General features: G+C 41.6%; 2 protein-coding genes and 1 long non-coding RNA gene across 7 annotated transcripts in view; 1 reads left to right on the forward strand and 2 right to left on the reverse strand.

Moving 5' to 3' along the window:
* On the reverse strand, nt 1–17,491 carry LOC101791674 (uncharacterized). 2 transcript variants are annotated; one of them, NM_001310402.1, is given in 10 exon segments: nt 450–712; nt 826–969; nt 1,162–1,277; nt 1,745–1,807; nt 2,511–2,795; nt 4,750–4,799; nt 5,211–5,226; nt 10,837–10,844; nt 14,903–15,218; nt 16,622–16,709. In NM_001310402.1, coding segments are annotated over 10 exon segments (1,071 nt in total). In that variant the 5' UTR covers nt 16,668–16,709; the 3' UTR covers nt 450–685.
* The window catches only part of LOC113844845 (CDC42 small effector protein 2-B), a 20,667-nt gene continuing 5,211 nt past the window's right edge, over nt 7,664–23,119 (forward strand). Inside the window, exons 1-2 of one of the 4 annotated variants that reach the window (XM_027466245.3) lie at nt 7,664–7,693; nt 21,534–21,834. The gene's annotated coding sequence lies outside the window, so the exon portion shown is untranslated. The other 3 variants (XM_027466246.3, XM_027466249.3, XM_027466244.3) reach the window with 3 other exon arrangements.
* Nucleotides 13,395–14,833, reverse strand: LOC119718085 (uncharacterized). The gene is made up of 2 exons (XR_005268707.2): nt 14,136–14,833; nt 13,395–14,001 (listed from the first exon to the last, which is right to left on the reverse strand). It is a non-coding gene; the product is annotated as an uncharacterized lncRNA (long non-coding RNA).

Below are 23,119 nucleotides of genomic sequence, written 5' to 3' on the forward strand. Positions count from 1 at the left end.
TACTTCAGCATAATAAAATTTTATTTTGATCTTCATTAAGAAACCTGAAATGTTGGCTCCATATACCTGACAAAGAGAAAAAAGTTTCTAGAGGAACAAAGGAAAATCCTACTATATATCTGTCTAACATGAATTCCTTCAGGTCTGGTGGAACTATGTTCACCTACACTAGAAAATTAGCACTAATAAAAGCATCTAAAAATTAAAACCATACAATGCTTCCTCTCTGCCTGGGATCCCTAAGCAGTATGGCATTACTTTTGTAGACAGTAATGTAATACAAATAGAGATGTTATTTTTAAAGCATAGTAAGTATGAAGCTCAGTTTTAAGCTCTGAAAACTATCTAAGCAACTTGGTACTTCAACGCAGTGGATAGAGGAGTAGGACATCTAAGTATTCCTGCTTAGCAGTAGGTTGAAGACAATTTCTAATATGAATCAAACATAACAAAAAATTGTTGTAACAATTAATGAAATTTAGCAAGACAAGAGTTCAACAATATTAACTGCTTAAGAAAGCTTTCAGATGGTGTTAACTGAAGAGCACCTTGATGAAGTGATGGGACTCAAAGTTCTACAGGAACTGGGAAGGGATATTGCTTCTTTGGTTCCTTAGATGTTTATTGGCAGCAAAGTTGAGCCACAGTGTTTAAATTACACTGTTACATTTTCTCCCACTCTTCTTCAGCCCATTGCTGGCTCACTTAGTACCTGAAAGAAATGTTTGTTTAATGAAGTTGTGCCTAGTTTCTGTGAAATCAGAATAAACTGGATAATCATTTTGGTCATTTTGTGTACTTGATCTTCAGAATTCTCCCACCTACATTTTCCTTCTCCTTTTTCAAATTTGTTGTATTTGGGGATTCTCCCTTTGTAGTCCTCACATGTCTGGACTTCTCTCCAGACTTTCTCCACTCGAAGCTGCCAGCAGAAGATTTTTGATATAACCTGAGGTGCTCTGGTCTAGCCTGGAGCAAAAACAAATTGCGGATGAGCAACCAATGAGTTAGTCACTGGAAACATTGACTCATTCTGTGGAAACCAGAAGAGCTGAGATGGTGTCACTCCTTGTGGGGTTACAGGAGGTTATAAACCCAAATTGTCTGCACTCCCTACACTTCCCTCCTATGTTCCCAGGGACTGAATTATTTATTTCCTACCTCAAAGATGAATAGCTTGATAGTCATGAGTGTACCGAAGGCAATACTTTTCGCCAGCAAAACTCTCAAACACAAAACCACCATGAAAACCATATTCATTTTTTCCATTTTGACATCTGTTTTCAAAAGAAGAAAAAGATGGAAGAGATTTTGGCCTTGATACTATCAAAAAAAAAAAAAAAAAAAAAAAAAAGGAAAATCCACACATCATGGATGAGGGAAGGAGGAACAGAGGGGAAGAGGGCAGAGAAATTCATCAAGTTCAGGGACGAGAGAAAGAAATGCCTGCCCAGTGAGAATTTACTTCCCATTGCTGGTTTATCCCAGGGAAAATTCTCAGCTATTTAACCTGTTAACCCAAAATAGCAGCTTATTCCTCAATAAATATTTCCAATTCTGACATTTTTACACTAGAGAAAGTAATTTGTCATGTCTTTATACAGAATCCACAATCAGTGAAGCCTATTGTTTAGTAAGTATCTACAATTCAGACATTTCTGTACCAAAGATAATACATTTTCATGTATTTTTACTGATTCACCAATAAAGTACATAAACTGTACTAATGCTTTAAACAACTAACCTTTTGTAGAGGCATCTATAATGTTGCAAACTTTCACTGTCACCAGTTCTTCAGCTTTCTCTTCTGTTGAATGATTGAGACACATTATAAACTGTATCTAAACTACATAAAATGAGAATTAAAGAAAGAACACCTATGCCCCTTTCCCCAGCAGTAGATAAGCATTATTGGAATGTCAGATGGCAGGCAGACATTAATTCTGGTATTAATTTGAAGAGAAAGAATATCTTTCTACATGTGATTGCAGAAAAGTCCACCAAGATTGTTGAGGATTTTTCCTTTTTTTTTATCCTTTTTGAAATGCACTTTACCATAAAAAAAAAAAAAAAAAAGATAATAAAAATCAAAAAATAACCAGAAGTTTTGGGTAAAAAACGTATTTTCCATTTCTTTTTGTTTTCATAAGTTATTTCAAGCTTTCTGCTATCAGACTTGTATACTCACGTGCCTTGAACGATTTTGCATCAGATAAAGTAAGACTCAGAAACATAAAGAGTTTTGGTTTGTTGTTGTTGTTTGGTTGTCCATGTCCCCCTCCATCTCCCCTTCCCCCCCCCTTTTTTTTAAAGAAGAAAATTCCAGTGCTTAAATGGTTGAATTAAGATCATCTACACCATGTACTTTTGAATATCTCACTTCCACATGTCTACGCACCTAAATATCTTTCTGACTGTACTTGTTCCTGTTAGATGCTCAAAGACTAAGAAAGTATCTCGGAAGAGGCATCTCCCAGAATCAGTCTGTGCTTGTACCACAAACATTGTACCTGGCAGAATTGTGCTGGCTGCAGTCTCATTTCTCTTGTGCACAGCCTTGCAGGTCCCCTTTGCATCTGGTTTTACTCCAATTACCTTCCATGTACTGTACATCCCCTCCGATGTGATAAGAGGTGCCTTCAGATCATATACAATGTGACCCTCAGGCCCATCAAGACTGATGTTCTTAGGGTAGAATGTCCTTGCCAAACAAGCTATATTCAATTTGCTGCCATATTGTTTGGGTTCCTTTGATTTAAGTGCAATGACTTCTGGTGTAGAATATTCTTGTCTGCCTGAAAAAGAAGCATAACTTTAGAATAACTTTATTTCTGCATACTTTCTTGACAGCTAAATCACCTGCAATTCAAACATAGTCCACTCATGTTTGTCCCCTGACACCTAAGTGTCTTCTTCCTTCTCTTTCCCAAATAGCAGATAAAATACAGAAAGGGAGCATAGTGGGATTTTAATGGAAGGTTTTAATCCCTTGGGGTCTTAAACTTGTTTTTACTAAAACTCATATCTATATGTGAATTAATTTAAATTAGGCACTTTGAAAAGAGGGAGTTCTTAAGAATACAACACAAATGATCATATTCATTAATAATTCATAATAATGTACATCCTAAAAAGAACATTTATTTCAAGGGCAGTCATATATGTTTCTAACATGATACATGATAAAAGATCCTTTTTTAATTGTGCAAAAATCCTTTACTTGATGATGTTAAAAAGCTTAACCATAAAATATACATGTAAGTGAGAGGACTCTGATACTCCACTCTACAGTACTGTTCCAATAAGTGGCATTGGGTGGGATTACCTGCAGATACAAAATAATGTTGTTAAAACAGAAAATGATGTTAAATTTTCATTTACAAATGTTCAGGTCCAACAAGATTTTCTTTCCAGATTCTGTTATTTCAACATTTCCATAATATTTCTTTGAAGAACCTGACCCAGGCATAGAAATGTCTCTAAAATTAACAAGTGAATAGTGTTACATGAGCTCTGGAGTGATTTCCAAGTTATGAGACCGTTTCACTACATAATGCTGAGCCATCCTAAGGAATAAAACTAGGGCAACTAACAGAGGCTTTCAGTGCCATTCTGCATATCCCATTTACTCTGTCTTCTCTCTGCTTATTCCTTCTGAAAGAAACAAGTCTCCTGTAGATCCTTAAGGCATCTTTGTACTAAGCATTTATGCTTTCACTGAAACCTACCCCTGTCATTACTGTGAAAAACTAGGAGAAAAAGAAGAGATCTCTGGAATGCTCATCCCCAGTTAAACGGTTATCCAGGATTTCCTGGTACGTTTGTGTGCATTGCCTGTCCTGGAAGTTCAGCTGCTGGGACTTGGAGCTGACTCTCTCTCATCTCCTCGCATGGGAGCTGTTTTAAGATGAGGTTATAAGCATTTTGTCTGCACCTATGTTATAGCTCCTTCAGCATCACAGTCTGTGCCTGGCCGTGGCAATCTCTCATGAGAACTCCCCGAGAGTACTGTGTTCAGCTCTGGGATCCCCAACATAATAATGACATTAACCTGTTGGAGCGAATCCAGAGGTGGCTGCAAGGGTGATCAGAGGGCTGGAACACCTCTCCTATGAAGACAGGCTGAGAGAGTTTGAGTTGAGGCTCGGGGGAGACTTTATTGCTTCACATTCCCACACAAAAGCTGGGGAAGGTAGACCATCCTTATAAAGATCACCTTTATGAGTGACATTTCTGAATATGAAGTGCTTTTTTCAAACAGCTGTTTGCTAAATCCTATACGCCATGATTTTCCACAGGATTTTTCTTCTGAAACCCTTTATGTCTCCATTTTCCTTTCCATGCGTCTTAGTGTTACACAAACGAAAGAAAAGAACTAACTTTACCTCATACTAAAGCTGGGACAAAATACCACCTCCTGTAGGTATAATCAATACAGTGTTAAATTTAGTAGTGCAGCTACTGGGGGGAAAAGGGTCGGGGAGAGGTGGTATTGAGGATATGTGGAGTAATGCTGATGCACACAGCTAGGAAAATAACTTTTTTGGTCCAGAAAAGTTTTGTTAACTAAATTGAGGACTTGAGCACCTGGTTGGTGTATACATGTTCAAGAGATCCCTAGCAACAGAAAATTCTCATTCAACTGCAACATCATAAAACCCACCCCAACTCAGATTTACTCCACTTTGTCCACCCCACCTCAAACTTACATGTACAAAATATATTAGTAGTAATACAAATGGAACTTACTTGGTTCAACTGAGAAAGCAATCCCACTTCCAAATACAAGCTTGTCTGTTTCCACAGTGTTTCTGCATAGTCAGAAAACAGAAATGATTTCCTCACTACATATTAAAGGTGTATAAACTCAAAGAACAAAATGACAGTGGTTAGTCCAAAGGATCTGTGAATGAAATGCTATGAAAGCTCTCCAGAGAAACTTTTCTTTCCAAAACTGGGGGGAAAAATATTTTTGTGGTAGAGAGATTTCAAACAACTTGATGCAGGCCAAAGCTTTTAAAACTCTTTCCTCTTCTCTGTTGTTAACTCAATAAGCAATATACTTGCAGAATAAATAGTCACAGGAATACTGCAGTTTGCTCCTTCAGCACACTCCTTTCTTTCTTTCTTTCTTCCTTGAAATGTTCTTGAAATTTTCTTCTTGCAGTCTCAGGTTTTTGTATGAGGCCTTAGAGTGTTTGTGCCATTGTGCTACTCCAAGTTCTCAACACAGTGATATACTTAGTTACAAAAAGTGCCTCTTCCTTCCTTTTTACTTCACAGTATATTCAGATGAGACAGGTATACCGATATACCATACAAAGAAATCACATAGACTTGCAAATAAGAATCCGACCATGGGTCAAAAGTGGAGATTTAAACCTACCTAGGACATATAGAATTGCAACGTGGCTCTGAGAACACTTAGATTTTTGCCTAATGAAAAAACAAAAGTTGTGTGAGTGTGATTCTACAGAAATTAGCAAAACTCTTCAGAGTTGCAGAAGTGTTCTGCTTTTGTTTGTTTCTTTGTTTTTTCACTTTGGATTTTTTTTTTAATTTTGCTTTTATATATATATATATATATATATATATATATTTTTTTTTTTTTTTTTCCCAGGAAGAAGAGGAAAGTGCTCACTCTGGTCTTTTAGAGCTGTTATCTTTCTGGATGGCCCAGGGGTAAGGGTAATTCAGTACCTCAGGAAATCATGCTTTTGATAACTGTTCTTTATTAGGTAGAGATATATTGTACGATAGAGGCATTATTAAATAGGGATTTTGCTGTGGATGGTGCAAGTTGGATTGATCAAATGCTGCATGATGGTCAAATTCTGCACTCTTAGCATGAACAGCATCTAAAGATTTGTGTCAAGCATAACGTCCAGGGAAAAATAAAATTCACGTGAATACATTTGTTATGCATATGTGTGGCAACATGTTCCCTTCCTCTGTTATGGCATGGGAGAATAAAAGAATAGAACACTTATATAACATACTTACATAACCAATTCACATTAAAAAAAAAAATAAAAAAAAATCTGTGATTTATCCATTGGTGGTCTTTAACAATATTGATAGAGTATTTATGGGTGATACACAACAACTGTGTTGACTCACTCAGTTGCTCCTGAATGGACTAGACAATGCCCTTCTTGGGTATACAGACAAACCATTCACCAGATAATAGTATGCTACCCACAGAGCATAAACCTTATAGAAACACACCTGACACTCTTGCATCAGCTTGTTGGTCACAACTGAAGGTCACAACCCTGTAAGAGTAGTTGGCTGGTCTTGGTTGATCAAGGAGTGTTGCCTGGTGAAGATGTTTGTGAAAGACAATATGAGATGTTGACAATCTAATGCATGGCTTCACCAAGGGAAAATCATGCCTGACCAATCTGGTGGCCTTCTATGATGGAGTGACTATATCAGTTGACAAAGGAAGACTGACTGGTGTCATCTACCTGGACTTCTGTAAGGCTTTTGACATGGTCCCACATGACATCCTGATTTCTAAATTGGAGAGATATGTATCTGATGGGTGGACCATTCGGTGGATAAGGAATTGGCTTGATGGATGCACCCAGAGAGTAGTGGCCATTTGCTCTATGTCCAGGTAGAGGCCGGTGCTTTTCAATATCTTCATCAATGACATAGATGATGGGATTGAGTACACCTTCAGCAAGTTTGCAGATGACACCAAGCTGAATGGTGCAGTTTATACAACAGAAGGAAGGGATGCCATTCAAAAGGGACTTGGATAAGCTGGAGAAGTGGGCTGAATGAGGTTCTATAAGACCAAGTGCAGGGTGCTGCACCTGGGTCAGGGCAATCCCAGGTATGTGTACAGACTGGGAGAAGAACCTATTGAAAGCAGCCTTGAAGAGAGGGATTTGGGGCTTCTGGTAGATCAGAAGCTCAACATGAGGCCAGCAGTGTGTGCTTGCAGCCCAGAAGGCCAGCTGCATCCTGGGCTGCATCAAGAGAAGCATGGCCAGCAGGTCAAGTGAGGTGATTGTCCCCCTTGGCTCTGCCCTTCTGAGGCCCCACTTGGAGTACTGCATCCAGGTCTGGGTCCCCCAGTACAAGAAAGCTGTGGGCCTGTTAGAATGGGTCCAGAGGAGGGCCAACGATGATCAAAGATGATCAGAGGGCTGGAGCACCTCTGCTATGAAGAAAGGCTGAAAGAGCTGGGGATGTTCAGCCTGGAGAAGAAGAGGCTCTGGGGAGGCCTCACTGGAGCATTTCAATACTTAAAGGGTTCTTATAAAAAGGATGAAGAGGGACTCTTTACTTGTGTAGATAATGATTGGGGGGAGGAGGGGGAGGGAGGGTGTTAATCTGAAAGAGAGGAGATTTAGATTGGATGTTAGGAAGAAGTTTTTTACTCAGAGGGTGGTGAGGCACTGAAACAGGTTGCCCAGAGAAGTTGTGGATGGCCCATCCCTGGAGGTGTTCAAAACCAGGCTGGATGGGGCCCTGGCAAACCTGATCTAGTGTGTGGCATCCCTGCCTATGGCAGGGGGGTTGAAACAAGATGATCTTTAAGGTTCCTTCCAACCCAAGCCATTCTATGATTCTATGATTCTATGATTCTATGATTCTGTGATTCTATGATTCTGTGATTCTATGACAACTTTCCTGATTGTTGCTCATCCATAGGTAACATTAGTCCCTTGACTACATGGTAAGTAGCTTCTCCATTTCAGTTTGCTTAACCTTATGCTTAGCTTGCTTGCATTCTGCTCAGGCTTAATTAATCAGTATGGGTACTTATATCAAACTTAGTCTGTGGTCTGTTGCCATGTTATCACTCAATATCCAAAAGACCCTGATTATCCTGTCACATTTTTGGCATGGTCAGTCCTGTCCCAAAATGGTGTTCTTTACCCAGTGTGCAAGGAGCTGATTAGCACTCAGAATCAAGTCATTTGCTTATTTCATGTCTGCATAGAGATGAATGCCAGGTGGTAACTCCACTAAGCTCGCATGCCAGCCTTACTGAGAACAGTTTGTTATTTTATATATTACAAAATGCAAGATCATCACTTCCTCAGGTTCAATGATAGCGTTCACTTACATGATTGGTCTTTTAACTTCTTGCTTTCATTTAAAGATACAGTACATTACTTTTTTACTACGCATGCTTAGAGGGTAAGGGGTTTCTAGTGGTAGGGGGCTTCCCTAGCCTACAGCTGGCTACTTTTCTGTGTTAATGGGATAAGCTTCACCTAAAGTTTAAACGAGTAATTCTTTCTACTTCCTTATCTACTTCTTGCTGTCAGTGTTCAAGGCTGATAAATCCATTTGGGTTCCCACTATAGCAGACTTATGTGAGTGAACTCCTTCCACTCAACGGTTATGTTGACCTCCCCTTCTGCACGTGTTGACCTTCCTTCCTGCATCAGTTTGTGACACGGGAAGTTGCATCTTAAGATACACAATGGAAGCTTATAATGAATACACACTGATTTTTGATGGTTGGTAAAGGACCAGCTATCTTTACTGACAGAGGGTCAGAGCTGAGTGCACAGGAAAACTATTTTTGAGAAATATGGGTTTCTAGCTAATCCTTGACTGTTTCCCCTTGTTCCACTTTGGGGTGTATTTTAAAGAATTTGATTAAATTTGCTGGGGAACCAATGACCAAAGTAAAATGAAAAGGTATTGTAATCACTTGTGACCACACTATAAAATGAAGGATGGTGAGGTTTGGACCAAAAATGGATACTTGAATGTAATATATACTGCAATTAATGCAGTTTAAAAGGACAAAGAATACTTGTGACAGAAAGAAAAGAAATGATTTCCAGAATTTCAGTACCAAAAAACAAGAGACAGTTAAGAGGTTTCTTGTGAATGGCTGGGTTCTGCTGCATTTGGATTCCAAATTTTGGACTTATTCATAAACCATTATATGATGTTATCAAAGGGTCAGAACTACTGGAATTGACTCCAGAGTACCAGGAAAGTTTTGATGAGATAAAAAGAAAATTAATGGAAGCTCTGGTCTTAGCCTTTCCAGCCCTTAGACAAGATCTTCTGTGAAGCTATTTTATTCGCAATTGCAATGGCAGGTGTCCAGCAAGCAGGAGCACACAGTGAAAGTATACCATGACCTTGTATTCCCTATTACTCAACAGCTGATTTCTCCCGTTTCCTCATTAGCTGAGTACTATAGGTTCACAAGCTAGTCAACGCCTTTCTATACCATACTATTCTATACTATACCATACTATTTTTTACCATACCATTCTATACTATTTTATTTGACCAACCATTACTTTCTCCTTTTCCTTTTCTTCTTTCTTCTCTCCTAAATAGAGGGCTCATGATTTTTGGTTTTACTGATTTTGCACTGCTTCTCCTGTTTTTCTTAGCTATCCTCCTTATTTTGGGACAGTGGGACCTTCCTCTTCTTAATATACTTCCCACTGCTATGCTACTGTCATGCCTGCACAATCGCTTTTCAATATGTGATGCTAGTGGCATTTTCCACTGCAAAAACACCTTCTATTGCAAAAACACAACTTTGTTTCTCACAATATTAAAGATAACATTGGGCCTTAAAAGTGATAACCCAAATGCTCAGGATCTTGAAAAGACCAGTGGCTTTCTTCTCAAAGCAACTTGATGAAATAAGTAAAGAGTGGCCTGCGTGCTTATGGTCTGTAGAAGCAGCTGCTTTATTAAACCAGAAGACTTGGAATCTTCCCTTGAGACAACCTATAACTGCAATGGTCCTTCATGAACTTCTGACAATTATAAAGGATAAATGACATTACTGGGTTTCTCTGAGTCAATTGGCCAAATATCAAGCTATTCTGATATAGGAAGAAGAAGAGACTCTGGGTATGGTATCTACATTGAACCTGTTGCCAATAACTAAGCAAGAACCATTACAGCATGACTGCCTGGCTGCTGTGAATAAGTCTATACCAGCAGACCAGACTTAAAGGATGAATCATTAAAAGATGAAGATTTACAGTTACATACAAATGGCAGCAGTTTCATGCATGAGAGGGAGAGGAAAGCTGGATATGAGGCAGTAATCCTCGAGGAAGAAATAGGAACTAAACCATTACCTTGGAATACCTCAGCACAAAAGGCCAAGATTATTGTATTGATTATAGCTCTTGAAATAGAGAAAGATCTGAAAGTTAACATATACCAAGTCTAAGTATATTTTTGGAGTCATACACGCCCATGTAGCCGTGTGGAAAGAACAAGAATTACTGAATTCACATGGAAACAGCATAAAATATGGACAAGAAATATTTAAATTATTGCTTGTGCTTTTAGAACAAAAGGAATTAGCAGTAAATCAATACATAGCCAATAAAGACTCATACTGTCTCTCCTCTGTGTCTGTGCACTTCAAGACAGGCCTGGCATCCTGGCAGGGTTGCTGGGCATACATTCCAGCCATGCTGGCACTTGAGGGATCCTGGCAGAAGTGCTGGACAGACACGGTTTTAAGGTACCCAAAAGGAACATCAAGCCCCACTCCTCGGTTTTCTCTCTAATGGCTACAAAGGAGACAGAAAGAGTAACTTAAATATAACCTTCTGAACTGTGGCAGGTAAAACCCCACCTGCTGACCAAGATCAGACAATTAGATGTTCAAAATCAATTATCCTGAGCCCAACACTCATATTTGAGTGCAAGAAAAACTATCATTGCATATAGTGATTGTCCCACAGCTTGCATCATGATCAGTATCAAATCTGTTCTCTGAGGTTGTGAGGAAGTGGAATATTATACACCTGCAGGCTCTTCAGGAAGTCAGTTTGTGTAGTGTAGTTCAGTCCCCTTCAACTACTGTGATACCTAGCCCACACAGTAATGAATAGTCTTACAAAAACATTTCTGATTTCATTTCAGTACCAGGTGACACACCCTCTTTGATGTCTTTTGAATGCTGAAGTTTGTCTTCCTCTCTGTTCTTTTACTGATGGAAAATCAAACCACAGAGCAATCACTGTAAATTAAAAGTAACATTGTCAGCATCACTCCTATGGTACTTTAAGAAAATGGTATGCCTCTCTCACTGTAACATTGCCCATACTTGTTGACATTGAATATGGATTCATTTCAGAGCTCTTTACCCTCAAATAAATTTATTCTAGATTTCTTTTCAATAAAATTATGGAAATTTAAGGTAGGACGTTTTCTTAATGTCAGAGACCAGATGTACCCAAACACGTTAAGTGTCAGTTTAATTTGTCTTACATATTAGGACTATTGTGGACTGATCATCTACCAAATTACTTTTATTTCTAATATATTTATGCCGTAGCAAAATAAGTCTGTAATACACATATTCATCAGAGGTTAATTTTGCTTGGTATCATTGCCTATTTTGCTGTGCAAATGTGCTAAGATTTGAAGGATGGGGGTTGATGCCAGAAAACATAGAATGGACAAGGCTGGAAGGCACGTTAGAAGATTGTCTTATCTCAAACCCCTGTTCAAAGCAGGGTCATCTAAACCAAGTTCCTACATGCCATATCTAGTTGAGTATTGAATATGGAGACTCTACAGCCTCTTTGGGCAACTTGTTCCAATGCTTAGTTACCGTCCAAGTGAAAAAGCTCTTCATTATGTTTCAGAGGAATTTCCTGTATTTTATTTTCGGCCCATTTCTTCTTGTCATGTCACTAAGTACCACTCAGAAAAGCCTGGCTCCATCCTTTTTACTCCCATGGGTACATTGCTGGCTCATTTTCACCAGAGTCCCTCATGATCCCCAGGTTGTTCTGCCAAGTTACCAATAAGACATTTTTAAACATTTTGTGAAAAAAAAAAAAAAAAAAAAAAACACTGTACTCTAGTTCAATTTCTACTATGGTGCCTGTCTAATTGGTGTATGGGGAGAAAAGGAGTGGAGGCTGATTTACTGTATTTACTGTGTCTACTTGTTGGATTCCCTAGAATCATGAAATTACCCTTCAGACATTTCAAATAAAACTTTCCTTGTGAAGAATGGGAAGAAAATGGTTTTGTACCCAACTCTCAAAACTCCAATAACATTTCAGTCTTCTCACTTTTTTTTTTCTTTTTTTTTTTCTTTTGTCCTGCTCTTTCCATCAGTCATTATGTTTTGTTTTGTTTTGTTTTTTTCTAAAGAAATTCTAATTTTTCCTATAGAAACATGCAGCTGTGTCTGCAGCTGTTGCAGGGAGAGCTGGTCCTTAGAAGGATCTACAGAGCTGATGACTTGGCTTTGAAAGGATGAAACATTACATTGGACTCTTGAGAAAGAATAGAGCAAAGCTAGGTTTTAGGTATTTCCCAGAGTGTGTTGGATCCAACTCCAAGCTCAGCTGCTATCAGTGACGGGTATGCCAGGGATGTTGTAGGTGACTGACTCTAAGATCTATTCTATTCCATATCTTTCTCTGCACATAAGAAAGCATATCTGGAAATGAGAGACACTAAACTGAGTAGGTGGTCTATGGGTGGAGAGCTAGATCAATCAGAAGTTGAGTGTTGTGTGTTAGCCCTGGCACATGCCAGCTAAGTACCAAAGTGCTGACTTGTGTTAATCCTGCAGTGGGATAGGGGAGACCACTGGAAGTGAGAAAACTCATGGATTGAGATAAAGACTTGAGGGAAAGCAAAAGCTACACATGCAAACAGAACGAAATAGGAATATATTCATTGTTTTCCACTGGAAAACATATTTTTAGCCATTTCTAGGAAAGCAGGGCTTCATCATGCATAATGGCAACTTGGGAAGACAAATGCCATAACTCCAAACATTTCCCACTCCTCCTTCTTTCCCCACAGCTTTTATTGTTGAGCATGACATCACGTGGTATGGAATATCATTTTGGTCAGCTGGGGACTGTCGTTCTGGCTGTGTTCCTTCCCAACTTCTTGTGCACCCCCACCCTATTTGCTGAGGGTGAGGGGTTTCTCATTTTTCAAACTGTGTCTCCGTCTTCCAGAAGTCACAAATCAGAAGCTTCCCAGCTTCATTTTTGTGCCTGGTCCAAGAAAGAGATTAAAAGACTGAATTCAACCTTTCAGTCCTTTTGTTTGTTTGTTTGTTTGTTTGTTTTTTGTTGTTTGTTTTTTTGTTTCTTTTTTTTTTCATTTTTTTCTTTTTGTTTCTTTTCTAACCCAGTAGTTACTAAATGTTTTTACAGAATGGTTTAGGAAGTGGCATTGGTAGATGCCAGTGACAAACAACACTGGTTTCTACATATTGGTTTCTACATATTGGTTCTACACACTGGTTTCTTCAGGTACAGCTGTTTCATTTGGGAAGGGCAAGACATTGCCCATGTCTCAGTGCAATGCAGGAGATAGATTCATTCCTCACCAGTGGGTAGATTCACTCTCAGTTATGGATTCTGGCACATTGTCAAACCACAGCTGTGTAAGACATGCAAGTAGCTTCTTTATTGCTGAGTAATATTTTCTTTAATATCTTGCTCTACTATTCTCTGTCAGAGTTCCATAAATCCAACACATAAAAGTACCTTAATTCATCTCAACCACAAGAATACAGCATCTTACTAAAATGCACTCTTTTGGCTCACTTTTCCAGACAAAATGGATCAGTTATTTACATAACAGCATTGACATGATACAATCCTCTCTATGTCAGTGTGAGTGGCACAGAAAGTTATAGACCGTGATGAGGTCCCCCCTCAGCCTCCTCTTCTCCAGGCTGAACAGGTCCAGTGCCCTCAGCCAGTCTGGATACGTCTTCCCCTCTAGTCCCTTCACCATCTTCGTCACCCTCCTCTGGACACTCTCCAACAGTTTTACGTCCTTTTTGTACTGTGGTTCTGGTGAGTACGAGGTGTCCAGAAAACATTCCCTCCCTGGAAAAAGGTATCATCATCTCTGTCAGGGATGGAGCATCTGGAATGACATGCGACATCTTTGAGGATTAGAGGGAAGTCCAATCCTGCTATAGTGGCCATCATGCAAAGGCAGTGAGAGAGCCCTGGGCACTACCACCTCTGACCATCTGTCTTCCTGTAGAAAGGGAGAATAGACACAAATAGATACACTTTGAGCATATGCACTTCTATGTCAGAAGTACCTCTCATGCTCTTAGATTTCCCTCTCCACCAGATATCAGTGCACAAAGAAACACCATTATGACTTACCTGGACTGAGTGCCAACACAGCTAAGAAATCTTTCTGTATGGCTAGCAGTGCTGGCGCCCCAGCGCTGGCAGAGGCCACCCACAGCACGCTGGAGGAAGGTCTATCAAGAAGGATTAGGCAGTTCTGGGATGTGCTTCTGATTGAGATTTTAAATACTCTGCAGCAGACAACAGCTGCTCAGGCCCAATCTCCAGATCCAGCATGTAGAAAAGCAAACATCCACCTTTGCTGTTCCCAGAGCTATAAGGGTACCCAGCCTCTCCAACAAGGGTGCAATCCCCCTTTAGGAGATAGACAGGCAGCTTGGGGCAGATCTGTGCTGCACGCAGAAGGAACCAAGTGCCATCTTGCAGCCCCAAAAGGCTTCACAGCAGCCCTGATATGGAGAGCTGAGGGTACCCTGCTGCTTTTACTCTCTTGGGATTAAAGGAGCACCAGGGTAGATGTGGAGAAGAGGCAGTGATAGTAGCTTGTGAAGTCTGTGAATTAGATGAAAGTCTATGTTGTGTGAAAGGTTTGGGGATTGAGCTGCCCATGGGACTTATTCATACATGAAATTTTATTTCTGACTTCTGTTATAAATGTCAAACTTCTCTGCAAATTCAGTTGCCATGGATAGGTTGGGAGATCCAACATCTTTTAGTCCTGATCTTCACTGTTATTTCAGAGAACATGTACAGGCAACTGTCACTTTGAGGAAGGGCTCTGTCACCACAGTAGTCCTCCCACTTTTTGTGCTGCCTCTGCCTCCATTGATTTTATGGTGTGCTGTCTGGCACAGAAGTAGGTGGCTGTGTCTACGGCTGTAAGGGCATGCAGCTGCAGGGAAACCTTTTTTTTGGCTTTATCTGCAGAGATGGTGGCTCGGCTTTGGAAAGGTGGGGCATAGCCTGTGTTATTCCCAAAAGGATAGACCCACGCTAGAAATTGCAGTTCCCCTGTTGGAGCCAGACGGACGTAATTCCAGTCATAGCGAGGGCTATCCAAAGGTGCTCCTATTACAGTGCAGGTGAGTGGGAGTGATCCCAAGATTTTCCCTTCCTTGGGACCAGATGCCACCATTTTTATGTTGGAAAGGGTACCTGGAAAGACAGAGGGCAGGTATGAAGTTTGAGCTTTTGTGAGAAAGGTCATGCGTTCAGTAGTCAGTCCCAAGGCTGTAGGGTGCACAAAAATAGAGTCCTTTAGCTCTAGGAGTTATCCCTGGAAGCAGTGGTTTGCTCAGACACCACAGAACCATATTTCTTTGTACCACCCAAAGGACTTCTGAGGCAGGAGACCCACCAGAGTCTAGATAACTGCTGGTAAACATGACTTATCTCTAACTATGAATCCAGAGTCTTGGAAGAAGGAGCACATGGAGTCCCCAGCCCCTCTCAGTCCCACTGCTGCCTTCACCAGCTGCACCTGAGCACAGGGAACAGGATGGGTATGGATACATGGGGAGTTGGTTTGCCAGTTGCACATGATCCCCACAGGAGCAAGAAACATGGGGCTCTTGCTGTGTCCCCAGAAAATAGCCTGCACCTGGAAAATTCTAAAGCTGCTCAAAATGGGATTCTACAAGGCTCCTTGGAGCAGTTATTGGTTGGATGGAGTGGATGGAGCCTGTGGCCCCTCTGGCCTCATGACATACCCCTAGCAGCACTGAGAACACCATCTCTGGAGATGGTTCCCACCCTGCATAGATAGAAGTGGGCTGAACACCACACGTTCATCGTTTGTCTCATCTTTTTGTGCTCATCTGCACCTTTTGTGGGTCCAAGGTCCAGCTATACCCTGAAATGCTGCAGGAGTGTAAGTCAGACCTGAGAACCTCCCAGGCCCTGCTAGGCTCTTTCAGCCCTGGCTTGGTATCCTTGCTGTCTCCATGGGCTTGGAGTCCCCGGTAGGAGGATGTGGGATTCCACAGAGAAGGAATGCATGGGGCAGGCATTACAGTTGGGCATGGAAACACCTGGGCATAGAAATGGCCTTGTGTTCCTGGGATCCTTCTTGGGACCCGCCTTTACCTCCTAGAGTTGCTGCAAAGAGGAGACACAACAGCATTACAGCCATTCTCCTTCTGCTCCTTCTTCTTCAGCCTGAGCTAAGCCCAGAGCCAGCCTGCCTCTCCCATACCTCACCATGAGAAGACAGTATGCGGCTGGGCGATGCTCTGGGCATCTAAAGAGAGCGGTCAGGGTACCATGGGAGTGCAGAGCCCAGATTTTCCTAAGTCTGGAAGAGTCAGCTTGGGCCCCAGCCCTTCCAGCCCTGGAGCTGGTGGACAGCTCTCCTATGCCATGAAGTACAGAGGAACTGCAGAATTATGCCAGATCATCCTCCTTAGGTCCTTCAACATCTACACATCCTACAGAAGGGCAGGAAAGGGCAAAGAGTAGTTCTGAAATGCTACAAGTCCTGGGCAGAGGATCCACCCTGGTGAGGAGAGAGCACAAAACCCATGCCCTTGTCCTTGACCCAGGAAAAGTTGGGCTCTCACCTTCAGGGGCTGCAGCAAAGGTGATGACCAGCAGCCAGAGGAACATTGCAGGCTTCTCCAGAGGAATTTGCAGGGTGAGGTAGAGAGTTCAGGCCTTCCTCACTTTGGGTCAGCAGAGAAATGCCCTGTCCTTTCAGCACTGAAGGCTGATTTCCTTCCAACTCTAGACAGATTTCTGACCAACCCCTTTGCAGCTGCAGGTACTTTAGGCACTGGGGAGTTGGATACCTTAGTCACTGCTATCATGGGTGGGGAGAGCAAGTCACATTTCCTTTTGAGTACTGCTCAGCCTGCACAGGAAACCCTGGGACCTCAGTTGTCTCACCAGGGCCTCTCATAACCATTTCCCTGAACCCTTTTCTGTGTGGGTTGTTGCTCTGCATATAGCTGGGGGCAGGGTGAGGGGGGAGAGATTCACGATAATGTGGAGAATGCTCTCTCTGGGAGTGAGATGGGGTCAAATCCTCCTTCCTCCAACCTGTTGCACCATCCCTCACCAAAGCCCATGGCTATCAGGTCTGGGAGGGAGAAGGAGGATTTTCACCTCTGGCTCCTCCACATCTGTATCACTGTGAGCTATGCCCAAAACAAAGAAATAGAGTAGGCAGTCCTGTTCTTGCATTGTGAAGACCGGGATCCCTTCCTGGAAGAACAATCTGCCCTGTGGTGGTTTTACCCTGCTGGGCAGCCAAATTCCACCACAACCACTCTCTCACTCCCCATCCTCAAAAGAAGGAAGTATGCTGCAAAGAAAAAAAAAAAGTCTCATGGGTTGAGATAAGGATAATTTAATTAAAGGAAAAAGGAAGAGGGAAAAACAACAACAACAACCAAGCAAAAGCCACGTGGAAACATAGGAGAAGAAAAATAAATTATCTACTTCCCATCAACGGGTGATATTTGGCCGCACCCTTGGAAGCAGGGCCTCAATACACATAGTGGTTGTTTGGGAGGACAGATGTCTTCATAATGAGAACGTGTGTGTGGCCCCCTTCCCACCACACCCTCTTTTTCCCCTTCCCCCCTCTTATTGCTATTGAAGCATAACCAAAACTAAACAACTTCTACTTCATGTGAAATTTAGTTGTCTGTAGGAAAAACTACCGCATTTAACTTTTTTTCTAAACAAATTATTCAAGTGTGCTTTGGGTTTATGTGAGATAATCTGTGTGAGGGCAGCATAACAAACTATTGGTGAATACTGGTGATAAATATTGTATGGAGATATTGTATGGAGATAGATATCCATCTCTCTGAGTTTAATTACTTGCAGCACTAAGTGTGAATTCCCATTCAAAGGAACACACATCTGGTTTAGATTGGCAAAAAAGCTTTAAACTGTTTGGTCATATAGTCTAAAAAACTATTGTGCTGTGTCTGTTATTTTTAAGTAGTAATGTAAATGGCATGCATTGAAGTAAGACAAAGGGTAGGCTGTATGAAACTTTCTACAAAGCATGTATGGTAGGGCACAAGAGGGGTGGTTTTCTTCAGTTTTAGATGATTTACATGTTGTATACATGCCTAGACTCATAACTTTCTGAAGTCCTAATTTCCCACTGCTAATGTTCATCTTTTTCTGTGAAAGACCTACTGTAACAAGTGGTCATTCAACATAAAGTCAACTGCAATGATGTTTTGGAGCAAGAACAAATTCCTTAAAGTAGTCTGAAGCAACACTGAAATGCTGTTACTGAAGTAGTAATAGATTAAAACTTTCCACAGATGTATTTTCTTTAAGTTGATTTTATCTTGTCTTAATTACCAGTGGATTGTTGACCTGTGCTGTGGTTTATGTGTATTTCTAAAAGAAATGTACAGAATTTCTGCAGTTCATTTTTGGAGCAGAATGTACATAAATACTGTTTAATTTTTTATTATTATTTTGTAACGTAACTTCAAAACTAGAATCTAGGAATTTGAACTATTCTTATTAAAGTATAATATGGAATTAGATGCCTCCATGAAGTATAATAATCTGAATTAATTTCCTTTAATATTTCTTGTTTTCTGTTGCCTCATGTAGTATCCAATTTAGTGTTTCAAGCTGTAGTCTCTTGTTTTCTGTTTGGTTTTTTGTTTGTTTGTTTGTTTTCTTCTGTAGTTTGCTTGTTTATTCTTTGAAGTTTTTTGTTTTTTTGTTTGTTTGTTTGTTTTCAAAAAAAAAATCATGTCCACTGTTACTGAAAATGAGAATTCTAAGCACAGAAATTGATGCTTTTGCAATTGCATGTTTCAGCATTTTTTTGGAATTCCTGATCAAATGAAGCTTGCAGTATTTGCCTGAGGAATCGAACACATGTGAAAATATAGTTGGTAGTTTTACCTTAAAATTGTAGAAAGTTCTGTTCTTGTATGAATAAAAAACTTTTAGATAGAGATTTTTATTAAAATTAAAGGGGGGGGGAACAAATCGGGGAAAGTTTGGGCAGCTTATATAACATCTTTATTAATTCAGTGAACTCTTAATTATGCCAGTTAAAACTGTGATTTGTTATCTCCATTAGAATCATAGAATCATAGAATCTCCTGAGTTGGAAGGGACCCTTAAGGATCGTCAAGTCCAACTCTTGACACCACACAGGTCTACCCAAAAGTTCAGACCATACTAGTCTTTCAAATGATACTCTTTTATGTCTTAATGCATAAAAAGTAAATGCCATGGTGGATTAATATAACTATAGTGTACTGGTATCTAATGCATTTACAGCTAAATTGAGTAATCTTATTGTTGTATGCATTTAGTCTTGCTTGGCTTTAGTAAAAACTGATTTATGAATTAGATAAATGTAGTGTTGGACATTGATTTATTTTTTTTTTTATCCAGGTGAAGAGGTATAACTAAATGTATTGCTTAGAGAAACAGATAAAATTAGAGGTCTAAAACAATCTCATTGTACTGTTTCATATTTGGTATACAACTTACTTTTGAGTTATCAAGTCACTGTGGTGGAATTAATACTTGAATGTGCAGTATTGCTTTGAATTTCTGCTTTCTGAGTGGATTAATACATGGATTATCAGTGCTGACTGGGGAATCTTGGTTTCCTGGGCTTCTCTCATTAGTATTGTTAACCTGGATACTTAACTTGGGTACCCCCTCCCATCACCATTCAGGTTCACATTAGACAATTTTTTAATTCAGTGAAATCTGGCTTTTTCGCTGGCAGTGGTAACTCTGCCATGTTCATAAGACATATGCTTGCTTGTGGAAAATGGCAACAGAACACTTGATCTGTTTTTAGGCTGTGTGATAAGAGCATAAATAATATGAAGGTTGTTCCTCTAACTGTGCTGTTGGGATTCCTTCACGTGAGTTCCCTCGTTGATTTATCACCGTGTTTTAGTAGCTGCCTTCTGCCACCTGCTGTTCGCTTTGCAGCACCGCTCTTCCCCCTTTATTTTAATGTTGAGCTTGGCTTTCCAGCGCCCTGACCTGCAGGAGAAAGCATTTTTAAAATCCCATTAAATCCAAGTAGCCTAATTGTAATTTAATACACTCCGTCCTGCTGGGAGCGCTGTGCCCGCACCCCAACGTTCAGTTAAACCGCCCTCAAATTTAAACGGCCATTTCAGGCCGTTACCACCAGCCCCTGCGGCCCCTGGGCGGTGCTCGTGCACCACACACCTCCCCTTCCCCCTCCCCCTCCCCTCTCCGCCCGCACGCTCCTCGGGAGCGCGCGGCGCGGGGAGCCCCGCGCCCATTGGGCGGGGAGCGCCCGGCTCGCACCCGATAGGGTCGCGGCTCGGCCGCTCGGCGGCGCTCATTGGAGGGGAGGCGGCCGCGCCTGGGGCTGCACCAACGCGCCCTGAAGGCGGGGGGGGAGGGAAGGAAATCGGGGGGGGTGCTGCGCCACGGCCCCCCCTCAGGCGCTGCGGTGGTTCGGCCCGCGGGGCGCCCTGCCCCTGCCTGTGCCCGGCCCTGCGTGTAATTAACGGGCCTGCAATTAGCTAATGAGGGGCCTGCAATTAGCTGATGAGGGGCTGTCCCCGCGCAGCTCCGCGCCTCTAGAGCAGCGTTGTAACTGCGCGGCTCCGAGGGCCTTCCAGAGGGTTCTGGTGTGCTTGGTTGAAATCTTCGCCTGTGGTGGAGTGAGGTGACTTGGAGGCACCTCGAGTTCCACACCATGCTCAGAGCTAATTAAACTAATTGTTATCTACAAGTTCCACTGTCTTTTTTTATTATTATTTCCATACCTTGCCATTCAGATGCATACCCGTACGGCCATTTCAGGATTTTAGCACCATAGCAGTAAAACGAGCAAAGCCAGGGTAACGCACGCGTTCCAGGCACAGAGCAGGGGGGTCTCAGAGGGGCCGAGATCCCTCAGAAAGGGGTCTCATGGCCAGACCTTGAGTCTGTAGGGCAACTGTGGAGAACAGATGTGTTTAGTCTGATGTTAAGATGATGCTGCTCATCTCCTGTCGATGGAAAGGGGAGATCCTTTTGTCTTCATTCAGGAGAACGTTCTACACTTCCTATAGAATTAGTATAAGTGAAACACAGGGATATTTTCAATACTTTGTAAAACACAGGGATATTTTCAATACTTTTTAATGCATAGCAATGGTGGGACAAATGGCGTGTTACACGCAGTGAAATATATCTAAATGTTCATAAAGCTCTGGGGCGCTTACACGCCACGGAGCGTGGCTGTGTATGCTGCCCATCGCATTCAACATCTGTGTCTGCGCGTGCTAGCCGTTTCCCTGGCCCTTTGTCTCTCTCTTCTTGATGCTGCTGCTGCTATGGGGAAAAACAGAGAGAAAGAACAACAGGATATTGTCCGGTTCTGGTCTGTGTGCCAACAGTGACAAAACATTGTTTTCTCCTCGGTTTTGGGATTCTTGTTGGCTTTTATTAGTCTTGGGCGAGCCCGAGCACGTTAAGATGTTTTTTAAATTCTTCCAGTTACTGTGGAAACCTTGAGTCTCCAGGAGGAAGGTGGTGTCCCGTGCCCTTGTGCAGACATTTCTGTTTGGGAGGATGACACCCTGACTCATGCAGAGGAAAAGAAGAGCCCCGTTGCAGAACACAACAGGAAGACGTTCAGCACTGCTCTTTGCCAGGATGACACCTGCAGGGCTGCCGCAGGAGTGGAAGTGAGCCACAGGCTGGATGGGTAGCGCTGAGAAAACTGCATTGCTGTACAAATCTCACGCCAAACCAGAGCACCATTTTGGCTTCCATTCTCCTTTTCTGACACCTGTAGGTAAGCATGAAATGCACTGCCAGATAGACTTCTGCAGCAAGTTACCAAGCAAAGGAATCATCCTGGGGTGCGGATTCACACCAAAGTGGTCTTGTTTAGCTGTCAGGATTATAATCAAGGAATATCAACTGCAAATGTGCTAGGGTTGCTGAGGCAGGAGCTGGCTGCTTGCCAGTGCTTGAATGAGGAGGTGGCACCCGGCAGGACGCCTGGAGCTGCGGGTGACACACAGGTACGTGCTGCTGAGGCTGAAGGCTGTGGGGTACAGCAGGAGGAGAGCGGGTGTGTGGCCACTATTTTGGGATGGGGATGTTCCCATGTCTAATTTGACTCTGGTAAACTCATTTGACCCCCCAGTAAGTCTGCTTTCAAAATAGGTTATTAGGGTACAGTGACACACTTTGTGATTTTTAAGAAAATCTTAGCTTTGATAATCTCCTTAACATGCACTAAACCCAAATAGTCTGCAGCTTCTGTGAAGTGTGGGCAAAAGCTTGGTTTTCTGTGTGTTCTTGCGGTTGTGGGGACCACTGTCCCTGCTTTGCTGCACCCATACAAGACACCAGTGGTGATAAAGGCCTTTGTGAGAGGATGAAGCAGGGTGAAAAATGATCATTTAGCCAGCTAATGAGTTGTATTAAAACCACACAGGATATAACAGAGGTTTTAATTTCTTCAGTAATGCATCATATAGACCACCTAAAGCTAGGAAGCAAATGTGGTAAACACTTTGAAAGATAAATGGCAGAAATTTAAAAAATCTGCTTCAAGTGTGAGAAGTGACAAAGTGAAATAGAACTACAAAGGTGAAAGAAATTAATGTGCTAATTACATAATTGTGGAACTACATAAGAAATGCCTGCAATAGGGGGAGTTTATGCAGTTTGTGAGGACTTCGGTATTGATTTAGAAAGGCTGAATTTATGGTGTTGCAACTTCTGTTAAGCTGTAAGCTTTTTAAAGAACTTCTTAATAAATTGACATGTTATTACATTGTTTGAATGCTGTAGGATGTGAAAATATTGATGTGATGCCTGAGCTTGATTCGAAGGGGGGTGTATCATAAAAATAAAAATAAACAAGTCACTGACACTACACTATTGGGTTTTATCATAGCTTTAGGACATGTATAGTCCATGAGTTTCCTGTTTATGATTCTGATTTGGGATTGCTGTGTTCATCGTTCTACGTGTTCTGGGAAGTTCTGGGCTCTGTCTGATGAACTGGTTCTGTTGCTGATAAAAAAAAAAAAAAAAAAAACTTCCCTTTTTTCTGGTTTAATGGC

Source organism: Anas platyrhynchos, chromosome 11, assembly GCF_047663525.1.
Source record: "Anas platyrhynchos isolate ZD024472 breed Pekin duck chromosome 11, IASCAAS_PekinDuck_T2T, whole genome shotgun sequence".
NCBI lineage: Eukaryota > Metazoa > Chordata > Aves > Anseriformes > Anatidae > Anas > Anas platyrhynchos.

Bases quoted from the DNA above. Each gene is read 5' to 3' on its own strand.
- LOC101791674 (XM_072043199.1), bottom strand. From the start codon at position 16,667: ATGTTCCTCTGGCTGCTGGTCATCACCTTTGCTGCAGCCCCTGAAG. The intron at 2,796-4,749 runs GTAAGTTCCATT...CTTCTTTTTCAG, and splicing joins TGCTTTCTCAGTTGAACCAA to GCAGACAAGAATATTCTACA. The intron at 713-825 runs GTAGGTGGGAGA...CATTTCTTTCAG, and splicing joins TGAAAAAGGAGAAGGAAAAT to GTACTAAGTGAGCCAGCAAT.